A 16,663-nucleotide genomic window follows, 5' to 3' on the forward strand; every position below is an offset into this window, starting at 1 on the left:
GGTGTCTGCAGAGAACAGGGCCACATGGATGTGCTGGTGAAGGGCAGGTGTTGCTCAGTGCTCCACACTGCTGGGAATGGTCACAAATATTTTCTCCATGTCAAAGATCACAAACTCATTAACCTAAGGCATAACTACTGACAAGGTAAAAGTCTATCCTGGGGAGAGCCAGTGTTTACTAAGGCTAAGCTCTGGTGCTGGACGGAAGAGCCTTTCCAGCCTAATTCCTAGCACACAGGCTCCGCAGTGACTCCCCCAGTTCACCATACCCTAGAGGCTTTTCCTCTTCTCAACAACCTTGCCTTATCCGGTCTGTACAGAATGATTGCAGCAGGGGTGCAGCTCTGGTGACCAGAGCAGGACTTTTGCCACTGGTCCTCCAGCACCTTGCTTGGGGTCAGACATGGCTCTGCCATCCTGAGCCAACTCCACCCCTTAAAAGAGCTGTTGAGATATACGTTGTACCTAAACTTATGCAATAGCTACAAACCGAGGCCTTTCCAGATACAGGAACTGGAAATGGCATCCCAGCAAAAGAGCTTTGTGTTAGTCAACCAAGGAGGCCTCACCACGCGAGGAGACCCCAGTCAAAGGGCTCATCTGTCCTCTGCTGGGCAGGGACTGCTGTGAAAAGCCCTTTAGAGACCTCTAGGACCATAGCCAGCATTGGGTTGTTGGTGGTGTATACTCAGAGAACTGGACAGACCCTAGGGACACTAAGCAGCCCTGGGTGCGGCCCCACCTCTCAGACTCCCCGAGAAGAACAAGTCCGCTCTTCAAGGCTGTCTGAAGTTGCCCTGACAGCTACAGACAGCAGCGTAGACGTGTTCACAGCCAGTGCCCTCTGCCTGTCAGTGTCGGCTTTTCCTTCTGCAGTTGCTCTGAGTGAAAAGCAAGGTCCCTGTCAGAGGCTGGCTGATTTCAAAACAACAGCTGGAAATGGATTTCACAGCTACTCGTGTAGCCAATGAAATGGAGGGGACCAATCCAGCAGAAGTGGGCCAGGCTGTGTTCCTAGAGTGATGGCCAGTTCCCGCCACTTGTGGCCTTGAAGTAATCTAGGCCACAAATTCCAGTTTTCCAAGGTAAGTCAGAAGTGAGGCTTTTTACATGAAACCTCTTGACTTTAAAATGTTGGCATGGTTAACAAAACAGGCAATAGTGCGAGTCCATCACAAGGTTTATAAGCCGGAGATAACTGTCCTCCAGTCTCACACAAAGAGGACAGCACCTGTCAAAGCTGAGTTTTCCCTCATTCCTGTGTGTTGAAGTGTCTTCTGGGAATCACACATACAGAGCTTGAAACACACTCTGTAAATGGCTTTTTGCTTTGTTTTGTTTTGAAGACAGTCTGCCCTGGCTGTCCTGGGTCAACAGAACTCACTCTGTATACCAGGCTGGCCTCGAATTCACAGCAAGCCACCTGCCTCTGCCACCCGAGTGCTGGGATTAAAGGTGTGCGCCAGCACCCCCTCTACCTGCAAATGTCATCTTTAAAGAGTAGAAGAGAACTCCAATCATGGGCAAGCGGGACACGATCAGCTTTAACAGGGGCTTTTGTGGCTATTGTGAGATAGGGTCTCCTGCATACCAGGCTTGCTTTCAGAGTTTCTGACCCTCCTGTTATGCATTCTGGAGCTGGAAGATTACAGGTGTGTGCTATCACACCTGAGAGTTTAGGCAGTGCCAGGGACCACCAGCAGGGCTTCATGTGTGCCAGACAAGTGTAAGCCCGCAGCTGGTGCTCAGGCTGCTCCTAGGAAGGCTTGAGAGGAAGCACTGCCAAGGATGGCTTAAACCTCTGAACACACAGGTCGTTGCTCTTCTGCCTCTCAGCTTCCTGGTGAGGGTCCTGGGGTTGTGTTAGGAGGTATCATCAGCCACACCTGGCCCTCTCAAGTTAGTTGTAACCACTGTGAGTTTTCATCAGCACTAGGAAATGAATTCCTAGGTCCCACCTGCAGGAGGGCTCCAGCATACAAAGTAGCAGTCTAGGACCCTCATCCAGGGCAGTTCTAGGAAGCCTGGAACCTAGGCTGTTTAGCAAACACTTAAAATGGATTTTTCAAAAAATGGTTCACATCTGTAATCTCAGCATTTAGGTGAGTTCGAGGCTAGTTTGAACCACACAATAAGACCCTCCCTCAAAACAAAACCACACGCAAGTTCTCAAAAAATTCAAGCACTCAAACTACCCTCATCCTTCAAGTTTGGAGCTCAGGCGTCAGATGGCTGTGTGCTTTAGCTGCTGCATCAGAACTGCCTGGTAGAGGGAGCTGTGTATTTTTAGTAACAGCTTTGAAGTATAACTGGCACACCAGAGAGCTCACCTTTTCCAAGTGTAAACTAAATGGCTTTAAGTGTAAGCAGAGGGATGGATCACTGTCTGCCTGTTACTCTCTCCCCAGCACTGATGCAGATGGGTTGGAAAGCTGGGGTCTGTCTAGGCAGCCAGGCATGTGAACCATGTGACCAGCAGCCACCATCCCCGGAGAGGGCACCAGCGGTGTCTACAGAGGGCTTTGATCACCACAGTTGGGATGGGCGCTACTCGATCTAGTGGGTAGGCTTCCAGAATGCTGGGCATCGTGGGGACACTGTCTGTCTAGACGCTAACAGTGCTGAGGCTAGAAAATCCCTTCTGCTTTAGTGGGTGTAACCAACTTGAGATCCCCAGCTCCAACTCTCAGCAGCCTCCCCAAACTGCTAGGCCATGTCAGCCTCAGGTCCAGTTTATTGGATGTCTTACGGGGTACTTCTTAAAACTTCAGCGTCAGCCAGGTGGCGGCGGTGGCATACACCTTGGTGGAGTTTGAGGTCTGGTCCACATACAGAGTGAGCTCCAGGACAGCCAGGGCTACACAGAGAAACCCTGTCTTGAAAAGCAAAACCAAACCGAACTACCTCTCAGGGTCTATTTAGTAACAGGAGGACCTGTTAGAATCTGACTTGGGGTATGGGCTGGACACTAAGGCCCTATGTAGCCAACAAGATCCAGGGTGATACTGCTGTCCACTTTGCATGAAACACTATTTTAAGCAGGGTGGGTATGGTCCATCCAGGGGCGGCTGACACTAGGCTGGGCGATGCCGCAGGTCTTTAATCCCAGTACTCAGGAGGCAGAGGCAGGTAGATCTGGGAGTTCGAGGCCAGCATGGTCTACAATCGCTAGTTAGTTCCAGAACAAGCTCAAAAAGAAAAACCCACAAAACAAAAACCTCACACTAGACCACACATGGCCCACATGACAGGTGACCCCCAAAGAGATCCTCTAGAAACAATCACCCACCATCCCTGGATGGAGGAACTGTAGAGTAAAACTCACTTTCCTTTCCCTCCTGCTTCAATTCTCTCCCTCCAGATAAGCATCCAGGTTGGGATGGGAGACCCACCAAGCCCTGGAGTTGGCAGTCCCAGCAGACAGGTATAAGCCCTGCTCAAAGCCGAGCTGAGATCCACCATTTCATCAGGAAAAGGGATACAGAAGAGGTGAGAGTCTGGGAATAAAGGCTAAGAAACTTAACAGAGGTAGCCTCTGGTAGGCTAGATGACTTCAGACCATGTAGACAGGACAGAAAGATCCAACAGCATGGAGCTAGGCGAGAATGGGTAGCTTTTGAACACCCAGGATACACATGAGGCAAGACTACAGAGCCCAGTAGTAGGTTGAAATTCTTTTCTCTTTTGTTAAAAGGGGGATAGGAAATGGGGATCAGGTACCCCTGGGCTCTGGGGAAGGGGCATGCAGGGAACCCCAGCAGGCAGGCGCTGAGGGATGGGCAGAAGAGTCCTGGAGTTTCCCATAATCCTTTGCAGGAAACAGCAATGCTGGCAGATGAGGTGGAGCACGGCAGGGCCCTTGGGAAGAGGGGGTGGTGGGCCAAGGGACTTGGGGCTCACTCTAACATGCAAAGTCCAGCTGCCCCGTAACTAGGTTGCTTTTAAAGAGCGACACACGTATAAATACACAGACACAGCTACACGCACACATGCGGAGAAGGCTCTGCATTCCCAAGGGTGGGGATCTAGGCCTACTGGCCTCAAGACAGGAGTCAGCCACATCTCCGCCACCAAGTGATTCTCTGAAACACTCCAGGTGGTGGGGCCAGGCAGGTGAGTCTTCGTTGGGATGGCTGCTTGGTCTCCAAGGCGCTGCCCACCAGGCACCCAAGCCACTTTTGAGTCAAATCCATGCAAGCTGGGGGTTCCTGTGCTGTGAACTTGCGTGTGTGCAGCTGTGCATGCTGGCACAAAACTGCCTAGCTAGAGTCCAGTCTCTCCCCTCCAGGGCTCTGGGGTATGTGGGTGCAGACAGAGGAGGGGTGAAGGGGCCCACAGAGACATCCTCTCCCCCACCCCACGGGGCCCTGGCCTCCGGGAGGGGGGAGGGGCCTCCCTTATCTCTCTGCCTCCATGGCAGGGTGGGCCCTTGGTTCTGAGGTGGCCTGTTGGGGGGCCAGAGGAGGCCAGTCTGAAGCTGGGGAAGGGGGTGCCGGAGTCCACAGGGGCGGCTGCGACTGATGGTGCTGTGGGCCTCCTGGGGGAGAGGCTGCAGTTGGCCAGCTGGGTGTTGCAAAGCTGCCAGTGGCATGGGGGAAGTGCGGTGGGGGTGACGTGGCCGACGTGGCCATTGGGCTGCCGCTGCTGCCACCACTGTGGAAGCTTTCAGAGGCCTTGAGACGGGAGAACATGGTGAGGGCATCAGGGAAGTTGGGGGGCGTGGCAGGGGTGTTGGCGGGAGTGCACATCTGTGGGGGAAGAAAGGACAGACAGAGGACTGAGCATCCCTATCTAATAGGGCCTCTGCTGCCTCTAAAAAGGAGACACATACCCAGGAGTTATTGGGAGTCACATGAGCTGCTTGCAGCCCCAGCTGGCCCACCACCCAGGGAATAGATCACAGGAAAAGGCATCAAGATGGGTTGGCCTGGCTTCATGGAGATCACACCACCTGGCACAATGCCTCCTGCCTTGGGCATGAGGCTTTCCAGCTTGTGGTCAGCACGGCAGCCCTGGCAGACTGCCTGGCGGGAGCTGAGCTCCAAGGGCCAGTGTTCTTGGGTTCTGAAGGGCCCAGGCTGTCCACACTCCTGTAGACACACCTCATGCAAGGCCTACCCTCCCAGTGCACCACCCTCCTTCACCTAAGGTCTCCCTAGGTGGAGCCAGTAAGTTCACCGCCCCCCCAGACTAGGAGTCGCCAGGGTGGCCATTTTTCTGTCTCCAGGGGACACTTACCATCTGGTGGTGGTGGCCGTAAGGGATGTTGGTCTCCTGGAAAAAGGCGCTGAGAGCTGTCTGCAGGGAGAAAGACTGTGTTTACCTTTCAACCATACCAGCGGGACAGGGTGAGCTAACGTCCAGCAGTGTGCCTATGACTACCACCTGGGGAGGTGTCATGGAACTCACAGCAGGCTGGACCGATAGTGAAGACCTGTATAACATCTTTTTGCCACCAGTCAGGTGTCTGTGGCTTACTGAAGCCCTGTCCCCTACCCTGGCACTGTCTGAACTCTATCATGGCCTGGGTCTGTCACCAATGGGTGGCAAATCCTCATTTGAGCCTCAGTTTCCTCATATGTGAGCCAGGGACTCTTTTCACTTTTTAAAAATTATTTTATTATTATTATTTGTTTTTTTTTTTTTTGAGGGTGGGGTTAGACAGGGTTTCTCTGTGTAGCTTTGGAGCCTGTCCTGGAACTTGCTCTGTAGACCAGGCTAGCCCCGAACTCAGGGATCCACCTGCCTGTCTACTGAGTGATGGGATTAAAGGTGCACGCCATGACCGTCTGGTTTAAATGATTTTATTTTTATTTTATGTACTACACTGGTGTTTTGTCTGCACATGTGCCTGTTGGGTCCCTTGGAACTAGAGTTACAGACAGTTGTGAGCCGTGGTTTGGTTGCTGGGATCTGAACCTGGGTCCTCTGTAAGGGCAACCACAGCTCTTAACCATCTCTCCAGTCTGAGCCATGGGACCCTTAAGGAATTAGTCTTAGCCTACAGGGTAGAGACCTGCTTCTCTCTAGAGGGATGGTCCTCACGTGGAAAGCTAGACAGTGACCCAGAAACGGAACCCACCACAAACTGAAAACAACTCCACAGCCACCTGTAGTTGGCTGGTTCCAAGCAACAGCCTCTCCCATCAGGGCTCTATCAAAACAGGAACACTTTTGGCGGACATTGTGGTGCACACCTTTAATACCAGCCAGCACTCAGGAGGCAGACTCAGGCAGATTTCTGAGTTCAAGGCCAGCCTGGTCTACTACGTGAGTTCCGGGACAGCCTAGTCTACCGCACAAAAAACAAAAACAAAAAACAACCTGCCTCAAAATAAATAAATAAATAAAAAATAGGGACACATTAACCCCAGAGGCCAGAAATGATATCACCCATTTTACAGACAGGAAAACTGAGGGTGAAGTAACTTTCTTTTTTAAAGCTCTTGGCTGGCATGAGGTAGTGATGGGGGCAGAATCCTGGACTGAGATTCTAGGCAAACTCTCAAAACTGGCCAGAGTGCAATGAAAAAGGGATCTGGGGAAGGGAACTCCAAAGTGGCTTCAGGAAACCTAAAGGGTGATGTTTGTATTGACCATGCATGCCCTGTCTTGGGCCCCTTCAGGAAAAGAGGAAACTGGCTGCTCTTGTGAAAGTGCTGGGTTAGGAAGGCTGTCAGTGGGTGAGGAGTCCTGAGGAGCCTGCCAAGTCCCAGTTTTGAAGCATTATTACTCCTCAGACAGGCAAGCCAGCCCAAAGCCAGCGGGACTCCAGGCCCCAGGCCTCACCAACACACCCAGAAACCCAGTCTGACTCCCAAGGCTCGCTCTTTTTCTGCCCCAAATATATTCAAATATATTCAAATGAACTATCCTGGGCATCTCCTGCTGGAGACAACCTACACCACGGTTCCCAAGCATTGAGTGGGGATGAACCTGGTGACACCCAAGGCTGCATGGCAGGGTCAGCTGCTCCCCCACGCACCCACCCACCCAGGACTCCGACATGACATACCTGGTACTGTCCTCTAAAGGCCACTGAGAAACTGCTCAGCTACAGAGGTCCCCTCCCCCACAGCCTCTGCCCCCATTAGCACCTGAGTCTGAGAATGTGACCCAGAAACACTGCCTGGAGTATATTGTCAATCAAGAGAGAGAGGGAGGGCTAAGCATGATGAACCCCTCATTCCTAGGCAGATGCCTCAGGTCAAGGGTGGTGGTGGTCCACAGACTACTCTTAATTTTATCTATGGTGACGGGGGTGGGGGGGCATGGACTGTGCAAAGCCAAGAGCACAGAGACCCTAGCTGTGTCAGTCAGACTGTTTCCAGGCTGCAGGAAGCCCCTAATCTTCATGGAGACAGTTTTCCCTAATCTTTACAGCCATATTTTTCAGTCCATTCCTTCAAGCCTGAGGGACACACTGTCCCAAACTGACGGGTGGGCTGAGAGTCCTCCCCACAGCTGGCTTCCCGTGGGACACCTGCCTGCCCAGCCTCAGGCAAGGAGGGAGCCTGCGAGCACAGCGACTGCCATGAATGTGGTTTTACAAGTTTTACCACATCCAGCCCCAGAGACTGGGCAGATTAGGATTGTGGCAGAGGTGGGGAGTAGGGCACTTCCCTGGGGTGGGGCTGCAGGGGGGAGGGGAGAGGCCGACCATTCAGGTCTTAGAGGCTGATTCAAACCCTGCTACCCCCAGGGATGTGGAAACTGAGGCTGAAGAATGAAGCCTCCCCTCCTGTCTCCTGCACAGGTGCAATGGCCTGAAAGTCTGGTGGGAAGGAGGGAAGCAGAGCAAAAGCTTGGTTTACTGAGGTGGGACGGAGGGCACGTTTTTGATCCCACCCCTGCACCAGGAAGCTAAGCCTAAGTCTCTTCCCAGAGACTTTTGTGAGATGGCTCCCACTGGGAAACCACGTTCTGGGGTTCCCAACTGGACACACACTACTAGACTGGCTCTCGCTGTGACCTCACACCTGTGAGGAACACGGCTTCAAGCCCTGTGGCCTCATCTCTAGATGCTAACAAGGAGAGAAGCTGGGGGTTTGAGTTAGAGGATAGAGGCATCTCAGTAACGCAAAAGACTGAGCACAGTACTTTACAGGCCAAGAGAAACCTGGGAGTAGCTGGGAGCCAGACTGCCATTACCCGCTCCTGTCTACAATGACCTAAAATTAGTGAACCGTGTGCAGTACACTATCCCAAGGTACAGGTTCGTCTGTCAGGCCTGAGGACACCCGGGCCTTCATAAGGATCCCGCCCCAGTCACACCTTCGTCCTGGGGTACACATATACACATCCTAACAATTTAGTTTGAGGATCCTGCACACCACTTATACACTCCATGCCGTATGTGTGTACACACACCGCACCATACCCAGCAAGGCCACCATTCGCAAACCGCCACCTATGTACGCGCTGCACACACACCGAACATGACACACGTTATCCCTACATCAGACACGGTCTCGGGCTGGACTTCGTGTCCACACAAGCGCCCACATGCCCACAACCTTCGCTCTGCCTGCTGACGCCCAAGCGCGGTGCGTGCGTAAATACAAATGCACATGTACGTGTGCGCACACGCCGCAAGACGCCCACCCGGCACACTGACCCTGGGACCGTTCGCTCGGAGCGACTCCGCCTCCGGCCCGGCCCTGGGCGTCCTCCAGGCGGCCGTCTGTTTCGCCCTCGGCCGTTACCGGGACAAAGGTGTGGGGGGGAATCCCTGTCCTGATCGCCGGGTCCCCGGGGCAGCCCGATTTCGGGGCTCGGGCCTGGCCGTCGGTGAAGCCCGCAGTCCGCACCCCGGCACGTGTCCACACCGCCCGCGCCTGCCCCCGGTCCCCCTACGCACCTCGAACTGCCAGTGGGCCGCCTGCAGCAGTTGCTTCGCCTGGTCGGCCGCACAGCCCGCCGTCAGCACGAACTGGTTGATCATCACCTGGTGTTTGAGCTCGTCCATGTTCACGGACATGGCGCCGCCGCGCAGCCCGCTCCGGCCTCCCTGCGCGCTCGCGCCTCGCCTCACGCGTCCACCATTAGCGAGCCGGCCCCGGCTAATACAAATATTTACTGTGCGCTCTGACTCACCGCGCCTCGCTGCCCGACGGCCGGCGGAGCATGCTGGGATGTGTAGTCCGCGACGCCCCCGCCGAACGGACCGGGGAGTAGAGGGGACGCCCTTTCCTTACCGGATCTCCGTAGGGCGCGCAGCTCCTGCTCCGGGCTATGATGCCAAGTCTGGGACCGGGACCACAGCACAGGCTTGTCACGTCCTGCAGCCTGCCGTGCTTAGCATCACAGTGTTAGCAGGCACTCTCTTTGGAGGCTCTCCGAAAGCTTTGACCAAACTCCACTGCCTTAGGCTGCCAGGCTCCGAAAGTCCCGAGACTTAGAAGACACTCGGTGAACCACAGCATCTGCCTTTTCCAGGCGCTGCTTGAAGTCACCACCTCCACGAAGCCTTCCTACGCAAGCAAGGCATCGTCGCCTAGGTCTCGGCCAGTTGCGCAGGAGGAGCGTCCACAGAAAAGACAGCTCCTGTGAAACTCTGGCCAGGCCAGTGGTCTCTGGAGCCTTGGAGTCCCTGTCCCTTCAGTTCCCACTTTCCCACGCAAAAGCAGAAAAGCCTCCGCAATCTTGCGGGCGCCAGGACCGCGCGGAGCTCTTGCGAGAGCGGCCACGAACTGCCATTCCCAGAATGCCCCGGTTTATTTGCATCTTTCTGTGTCGGGTGACGTCACCTGAGTGAGGCCGCGACTGTACCAATGGGCGGCCGCGGGGTGTTAGGACCTGGCCATATAAGGTAAACATAGCTGGCCGTCCAATCAGGCGGCGGCGGGGGCGGGCGCGTCACGTGGCGTGGAGGCGGGGTCGGGAGCGGAGGGGTGGGGTGGGGTGTTGCTAGCCGTGTTTACAGCCCCGCGCATGCCGCTTCCGGTTGGTGTCGCGGGTGGGAGAGCGGCGGGCCCGAAGCGGGGACCGTCACCGGAGGCTGGGGGCGAGAGCTGGCGTTGTTCCCTGGCCTTAGTGACGATGGCTGGGTTCTTTGCTCTCCCTGGCCCCCTGCCACAGTAGAACCGACCCGGATGGGGGCGTTAGGTCAGACACCCGGTGAACAAATGGGCACTCATAACACGGACACTGCCCCAAGGAAGTAAGCGCAGACCCTGGGAGCAGACTACGGGCTACTGAGGCATTTTAATACACCTGATCCTTTGTTTCCTAGTAGGACTGCCGTGGCCGTGAAGGAGTGGAACCCGGTTGATAGCTGGGGAAGTCTCTGTGCTCTTCCTGGTTCCTCACTCCTAGGGACTCTCCGATTGGGTGGTTAGAGGAAGGTGGGCAGGGACAGAAAGGTCTCTAGGTTCTGCAATACTGAAGGGAGACTGGGAGGACTCCTGAGATTTAGAGCTGGGAGATTAGTTTATGAGTAGGTGCGGGACAAGCGAGTGTCTCCTTTTCTTAGTCATTTTTCCCATCTGTCTACAGGAAGTAGGATTTCAGCTTTTTTCTGCCTTTTGGAGGTCACTCAGAGCACTGTTCTTTGCAAAGCAATAGTATCAAAATAGTTTTGCTTTTGCTGAGAACATGCCTTCATCTCTAGGAAGCATCTCGCATATGCATTACTGTAGTCAAAGCCAGCATATGAGGAAATCACATAAGAGGCAGCCCTGGCGCTGCTTCCTTTGTTGCCATGGAGACTGCAACAAAGCCTGAAGGAAGGTGGGCAGGTTGGTTGCTAGACAGACCTGGATGGCATTTTTGACTGCTGTTTCCTCAAGTTCCTCTTGTGTGGGAGGGCTCCTAGCTGTGCTGTGTGAGATGGATGATTATGATGGGCCTAGCAAAGGGCCTGGTACTCTGTGTACCAGATCTGTCCTTGGTCATTCTAGGAAGTGCCCCTCCCCTTTTAATAGATAAGCAAGCTTAAGAGGCATTTCAACCTTACAGTTGTGACATTTAGCGCTAGAAGAAAAGAGCAGCATCCATTGGACCAGCGGGATCTTTCTGGCAAAAGAGGGGATCTTTTCCATTTAGGAATGTTGCGCACGCGTGCGTGAACACACACCTACTCTTATGTAGTCATCTCAGTGACTTGATCAGACACCCCCCCACACACACACACCCCTACCCTATCTTGGCACGTGGTGACTTGCTTAGCCCAGAAAGATCTACTCCGTGTGGGCCTTATACTTGCAGAACAGAAAGGGCTGACAAGGGGGAAGGTCACCCTACTCCCAAGTTCCCTCAGCCAGCTTGTTTTTCCCAGGGATGGCAGGGAAAGAAAGCAACACTGTATTCTGCCAGCATTCACCTGGCTGGATGGGGAACTTTGGATTTTTTAGCAGGCTGGGGTGGGACCTGAGAGCAGGGCCAGAAGAGTGTGAGATGAAGAATATGGCATTTGCAGTACCAGCCTTCTCTTACCAGAGGGTCAGTTAAGTTGAGAACCTTCTGCGTTCACAGAGCTAGTCAATAAAGGGCGTGTTACTTCCTCAATAGTCCTCTGGTGTTCTGCCCTTTGATCTCTGTTGCCTGACTCATCACCTGACACATGGTAGCAAATAAATATTTGTTGAATAAAATTAGTTGTTTAATATGTTCATAGTGGAGCTTATATTCCAGCAGCATGTGGATAAACAGCTGGAGGGGCTTTGAAGCACCTGAATTCCAGTTCTAAGAATGATGTTTAATAAGCTGGCTACTTGGTGAAATACCTGCCTTGCCCAGGATCTTCATTTCAGTGAGAATATCAGAGCCCTCAGGATTTTCCTTGTCTCTGATCAAAGCAGGCAGTAACCAAATGCAGTATGTGTGCACCACACATGCACATAACATGCAACACATATGAGATTTGCATGCACCTGTTAGGAGATTCACCAGAAGGAACTTTTCTTTTGTTTTTTTGAGACTACACCAGATTGTCTGTTTTAATCTCACTGATCTAAGAGCTCAAGATATTTAAAGTAGAAAGAGTTTATCCCACCTCACAGTGGCAGGGGATGGTTCACTGTGGCAAAGAAGTCAGGGTGGGAGCTTGAGACAGTTGGTCACATCACATCCACAGTCCAGAAAACAGGATCCCTTCACCTACATCTTATTTTATAGTTATTTATTGTGTGATGTGGGACGTCCTTCTGTATAGGTGTTGCTTTTATCAGCTAATGAATAAAACCATTTAGCCAATGGCTTAGCAGAGTAAAGCCAGGCAGGAAATACGAACAGAGATAAAGAGAGTAGGCAGAGTCAAAAGAAACACCGTGTAGTTGCTGAAGGATAAAGACAATAGACTCTTTCTGGTAAACCATAGCCTTGTGGTGATACACTGATGAATGGAAGTGGGTTAATTTAAGATGTAAGAGCTAACCAGGAATACTCCAAACTACTGGCCAAAACAGCTTTATTCATTAGCCAATAAAAGTCACACATATACAGAAGGTCATCCCACTTCAGTTGTGTGTTTGTGTGGGTGTATGAATGCCATGCTGTAAGTGTGGAGTTCAAAGAAAACTTTGTGGAGTCAGTTCTTGCCTTCTGTGATATGGGATCAGAGTCAGGCCCAGTGGCAAGTACCTTTCCCAGTGGAGCTATCTCAGTGGCCCAGGCTTTTCTATTTTATACTGTCTGGGATCCCACTATCAGCATCTCAAATGATTGATACCGTTTAGGAAATGCTGCCACTCATGGTTAAGATGTGTCGTCCCACATCAGTTAATATAATCAAGACAAACACACAGTCACGTTAGAGGACCATCTCCTAGGTGATTGGAGATTCCGTTTGTCTGACAACACTAGCTATCACTCTATCTCCTGTGTGACTGGAGTAGAGCATTTTACTTGCCTGAGCCTTACTTTTTCCTCTTGGGTAAATTGAGAATGAAAATAGAACTCATGCCAGAGAACTAAAGGAGAGAATGTGTAGATCCCTCAGGCAGGATGGCAGCATATAAACAGTGTTTGGTCCTGGAGTTGGGTGTGGTTGTGCATACTTATACTCCCAACACTTAGAATCATGACTTGGAGACCAGCCTGGGATACAGACAGGCACTGTCTGGAAAAAAAGAAGCTTAGCCTGTGTAGATCTCCTAGGGTACAAAATGTGCTCAACCTCCATTAAACACCTGGATTCTCTTCATTGTCATATATGGGGTCATTTCATTTTGGTGTTCAAGATTCGTGGTGAAATTGAAATCCTGGGTAATTGAACTACCCTGGTGCAGTTGTAAGTGCAAGCACAGTGCCTCAAGTTGTCCGTGGATTCTGGTTCTGCCATGGACGGAATGGGATGCCCGTCAAGAGCGTGTCGCTATGAGCTTTGTGGTGGCTGTGGCACTTGAGCCAGGCAGTCATGGTTCCTCTGCAGCTTAAGTTGGTTGCAATCAGTGCCATGGTCACAGAGAGGGTGGTGGGATGCCGAGGAGCTATGTAGTTCCCAGTGACTGTCTTCAATGCAGCCTGTGAGGTAGATGTACTGAAATTGCATCGTTGGTGCAGTTGAATAATCAGGGCCTTGCCTTGATTGGTCCAGACACATCTCCACTGTAGTCAGTGTGTTAAGCCTTGTGATTCTAAGTGTGTTTACAAAAGTATTGTGGTTTTCTTTCTTTACTGGTCGATAGTGCTAATTTGCTGGTGTATGTTGAGTTTGAAGAAATTTGGAGAGCTCCCATACAATTAACGACTCTGGAGCAGCCTTAGCTGAAGGATAACCAGAAGCGTGACTCTTTGGGGATGGAGGAGGTTGCTGAGGTGGGAGGCATGGTAGAGGTGGATGGTGGAACTTCAGACTATAGAACTTTGGTTCCCATGTAAGAAGAAAAAGAGCTTCCCAGCCAGGAAATGTAGCTTCTTAGGATGCTCATTCACACTCCTTAGTTGAAAGGCCCTATTGGGTCCTGGAGGGTCTCTAGGGAAATCTCTGGTGAATGGCAACCTTGAGCATGCCCTCTGATTGGACAGCCACTCCCTTCCTCAGCACTGGTTCCAGGGCTAGCCCTTTGAATGTTATATTATTCAATTATATATATATATATATTATATCTGTTATTCCATCGTCCAGCCATTTCGGTCACCTCCTCGGCCTGATCTCAGTCTGTCTACTCGTAGTATCTGAGTGCTTCGGCTGCGTCCCTCCTCTCGCCAGGGCTCCCTACCTTCTCCCCCACTTGAGGGTCTCTTGCTTTCACTCCGCTTCCCTGTGCAGCTGACCTTCTCTGCACCCTTGCAGACCCCTTCGTGGGAGGAGCCTAGAGGACTTTGTTCAGGTGTAGTCCATTCTACTTTGGACTATGGTGAATTTGCCATCTGACGCTTCACCTGCTGCTATCCCTAGCTGCACAGCAGGTTCAAGTTGGGAAGCATGTCTAAGAAACTCAGTCCCTTATCTAAAAATCATAAAAACAGATTTCTTGGCATCCTTACTGAAGTGTGAGAGTCAAAACCAGGGTATAGTTGCAGTGGGTATCCTGATTTTTCTGAACTTTTTTACTTACAGTCTGACCTGCTTTGTGCCTCAGATTCCCTATTTGTAAAATGGGGAGAAGTCTGTGTTCAGTGGGTGCTGTAAAATTACGTACCCATTGCAAATGTCTTGACAGACAGAGGTGATCTGGGTTTTGGCCAAGACCCAACCAAGTTCTGCATTCCTCTAAGAGCTCGGAGGCCTCCCAGTTCCAGACAGGTAAAAGGTGTTCCCTTTGCGGCTGGGGGACGGGAGAAGAGCTCGGGAAGTGGGGAGAGCCGCTGTAGTATGCAGAGATTTTCAGACTGGGTTGATGTGGGAGACGCTGGAGCTTCCTCAAGTGTCTAACTGTGGATAGAAAATGAAGGAACTGAGGCATTCTGGGGTCAACATCCATCTTGGCCTCAGAGGTTAGCATCGTCTGAGGGCGGTACCCCCCTCGCAGCATGGACTTCTTGGTTTGTCCTGTCGTGGCAGCTCACGTGAGGGTCATCTGGGAAGCACAGTGCGCACGCGCTCCGTGGTCCTGCGCGCCGGGCCGGAGCGGACTCCATTTCCCCTGGAGCTGCGGGACGGGGCGGGGCGCCAGGCTAGGCCAGGGCGGCCGGGGGCGGGGGTTGTGGGGAGGTGCTGCCGCGGCGGTGGACGCGCCTCTGTGCGGCCTGCTCTGGGCCATGTCGGTGTGAGGACGCCGCAGCCGTCACCCCTTCCTCTCCGACCGGCCAGCCGAACCGCACACCATGGGCTCCATCCTGAGTCGCCGCATCGCGGGCGTGGAGGACATCGACATTCAGGCCAACTCAGCCTACCGCTATCCCCCGAAGTCGGGTGAGCTTCCGGGGGCGCGGGTTGGAGCGGGGGCTGGAGATACCAGGAGGCTTGGGGACAAGACGAGCGAGCGCCCTGTCCTGTGGCGGACGGTCCTCCTGTGCCCCTTCCTGGTACCTGTGGAGTCTGAGGCGTGGCTGCGGCCCTGGCTATCCCAACTGGCCGCTGTCGCACCCTATGCGGCCCCTTCCTCACTAGTGACCTTGGGCCAGTTACTTTGCACAGCCCTACACATCCGAGCTTTGCATCTCTGGGATCAGAGTGTGGTGAGGACTGCCTCACCTCCGGGGTTCGCAGGCTTTGGAGGCATGAAAACCGGCCCCGGATCGTGACAACTCTTTCGGATTTGGACCCAGGCTTTTCTTCCTAGCGTTCGGGTGCGGGGCACTAGTATTTGACTCAGGGAGATGATCGATGGGGAGTTACTGGGGTTCCCCTGGAGGACTGGATAGTAGTTGGAATGGTTGGAGAGGACTATCGAACTCTGCCTTCTTGTTCAGGGCAGACACACTGATAGATTATGGGAGCTGGGACCAGCATCAGATATGGGCTCCCAGAGGAGGCTTGCTCCTATCCTATCTGTTTCCTCTTGTGTTTTAAAACACAAACAAATAAATAAATACGCCCCCTCACCTGACACCTGAGTAGTCTTAATGTCCCTTTCTCAGGCAGTAGGATAAACAACAATGTGTGGCATATGTGTGCGCCACAGATTCACTGTATCAGGCATTCTGATTGCTTACAGTACTCGGCCAACAACCCCAGAATATCTTAGCCAGCTGTGGCACAGCAGCTGAAATCCATTGGCCACCTGGGCTTGACTGGGCTGCCATTCATATCTCTGAGTTCTGGGCCTGCCCAGTTCAGAGGTTTTCATTTGGTGTGCGCTTGGTGCTGGGGCCGGCACCTCGGGGTGCTAGTTTGTTCCACAGCCTTCTAGACAACTATGTAGACAATGTGTCTTTCATTGTTACTCATTTAACATGGGAACCTCAGGATCTTGGTGCATGAACTGGGGATGCTCCCATGAACTAATCGTTCAACTTTATGAAACTGCCTTTTCAGGCTTATACTGGTTTCTTGATTATTTTGAGAAGGTGATAGTTTTTGTTTTCTTCCTTCCTCCTTTCCTTTCCTTTTTTTTTTTTTTTTTTTTTTTTTTTTTTTTTTTTTTTTTTTTTGAGACGAGGTTTCTTTGTAGCCCTGGCTGTCTTAGTACTCGCTCTGTCGACCAGGCTGGCCTCGAACTCAAAGAGATCCACCTGCCTCTTGCCTCTTGCTTGCTGGGACTAAGGTGTGTGTCACAACCTCCTTGAGTCCTTGTTTTCTTTAAAGCTGTTTGTTTAGGTGGTGCAAACTTTTAGT

The 16,663-nt window shown here is 52.3% G+C and overlaps 2 protein-coding genes across 11 annotated transcripts in view; one reads left to right on the forward strand and one right to left on the reverse strand.

Annotated features, from left to right (window-relative positions):
• Positions 1-3,662: 3,662 nt before the first annotated feature.
• On the reverse strand, positions 3,663-9,633 carry Ubald1 (UBA like domain containing 1). Its single transcript, XM_050135770.1, has 3 exons — positions 8,861-9,633; positions 5,239-5,298; positions 3,663-4,748 (listed from the first exon to the last, which is right to left on the reverse strand). The coding sequence occupies exons 1-3, from the start codon at positions 8,978-8,980 to the stop codon at positions 4,398-4,400; spliced, it is 531 nt and encodes a 176-aa protein (XP_049991727.1). The 5' UTR covers positions 8,981-9,633; the 3' UTR covers positions 3,663-4,397.
• A 47-nt stretch (positions 9,634-9,680) lies between these two features.
• Mgrn1 (mahogunin ring finger 1) overlaps positions 9,681-16,663 on the forward strand; it is a 55,201-nt gene continuing 48,218 nt past the window's right edge. For 4 of the 10 annotated variants that reach the window (XM_050135671.1, XM_050135688.1, XM_050135714.1 and 1 more), the window contains exon 1: positions 15,052-15,298. In XM_050135671.1, coding sequence (XP_049991628.1) covers positions 15,211-15,298 — 88 coding nt within the window. In that variant the 5' untranslated portion in view covers positions 15,052-15,210. Of the gene's footprint in view, positions 9,812-15,046; positions 15,299-16,663 lie in introns of those variants that run through there. The other 6 variants (XM_050135703.1, XM_050135728.1, XM_050135678.1 and 3 more) reach the window with 4 other exon arrangements.

This window comes from Alexandromys fortis, unplaced genomic scaffold (assembly GCF_014885135.2).
Source record: "Alexandromys fortis isolate MF-2015 unplaced genomic scaffold, M_Fortis_MF-2015_v1.1 scaffold_29, whole genome shotgun sequence".
In the NCBI taxonomy this organism is placed as follows: Eukaryota; Metazoa; Chordata; class Mammalia; order Rodentia; family Cricetidae; genus Alexandromys; species Alexandromys fortis.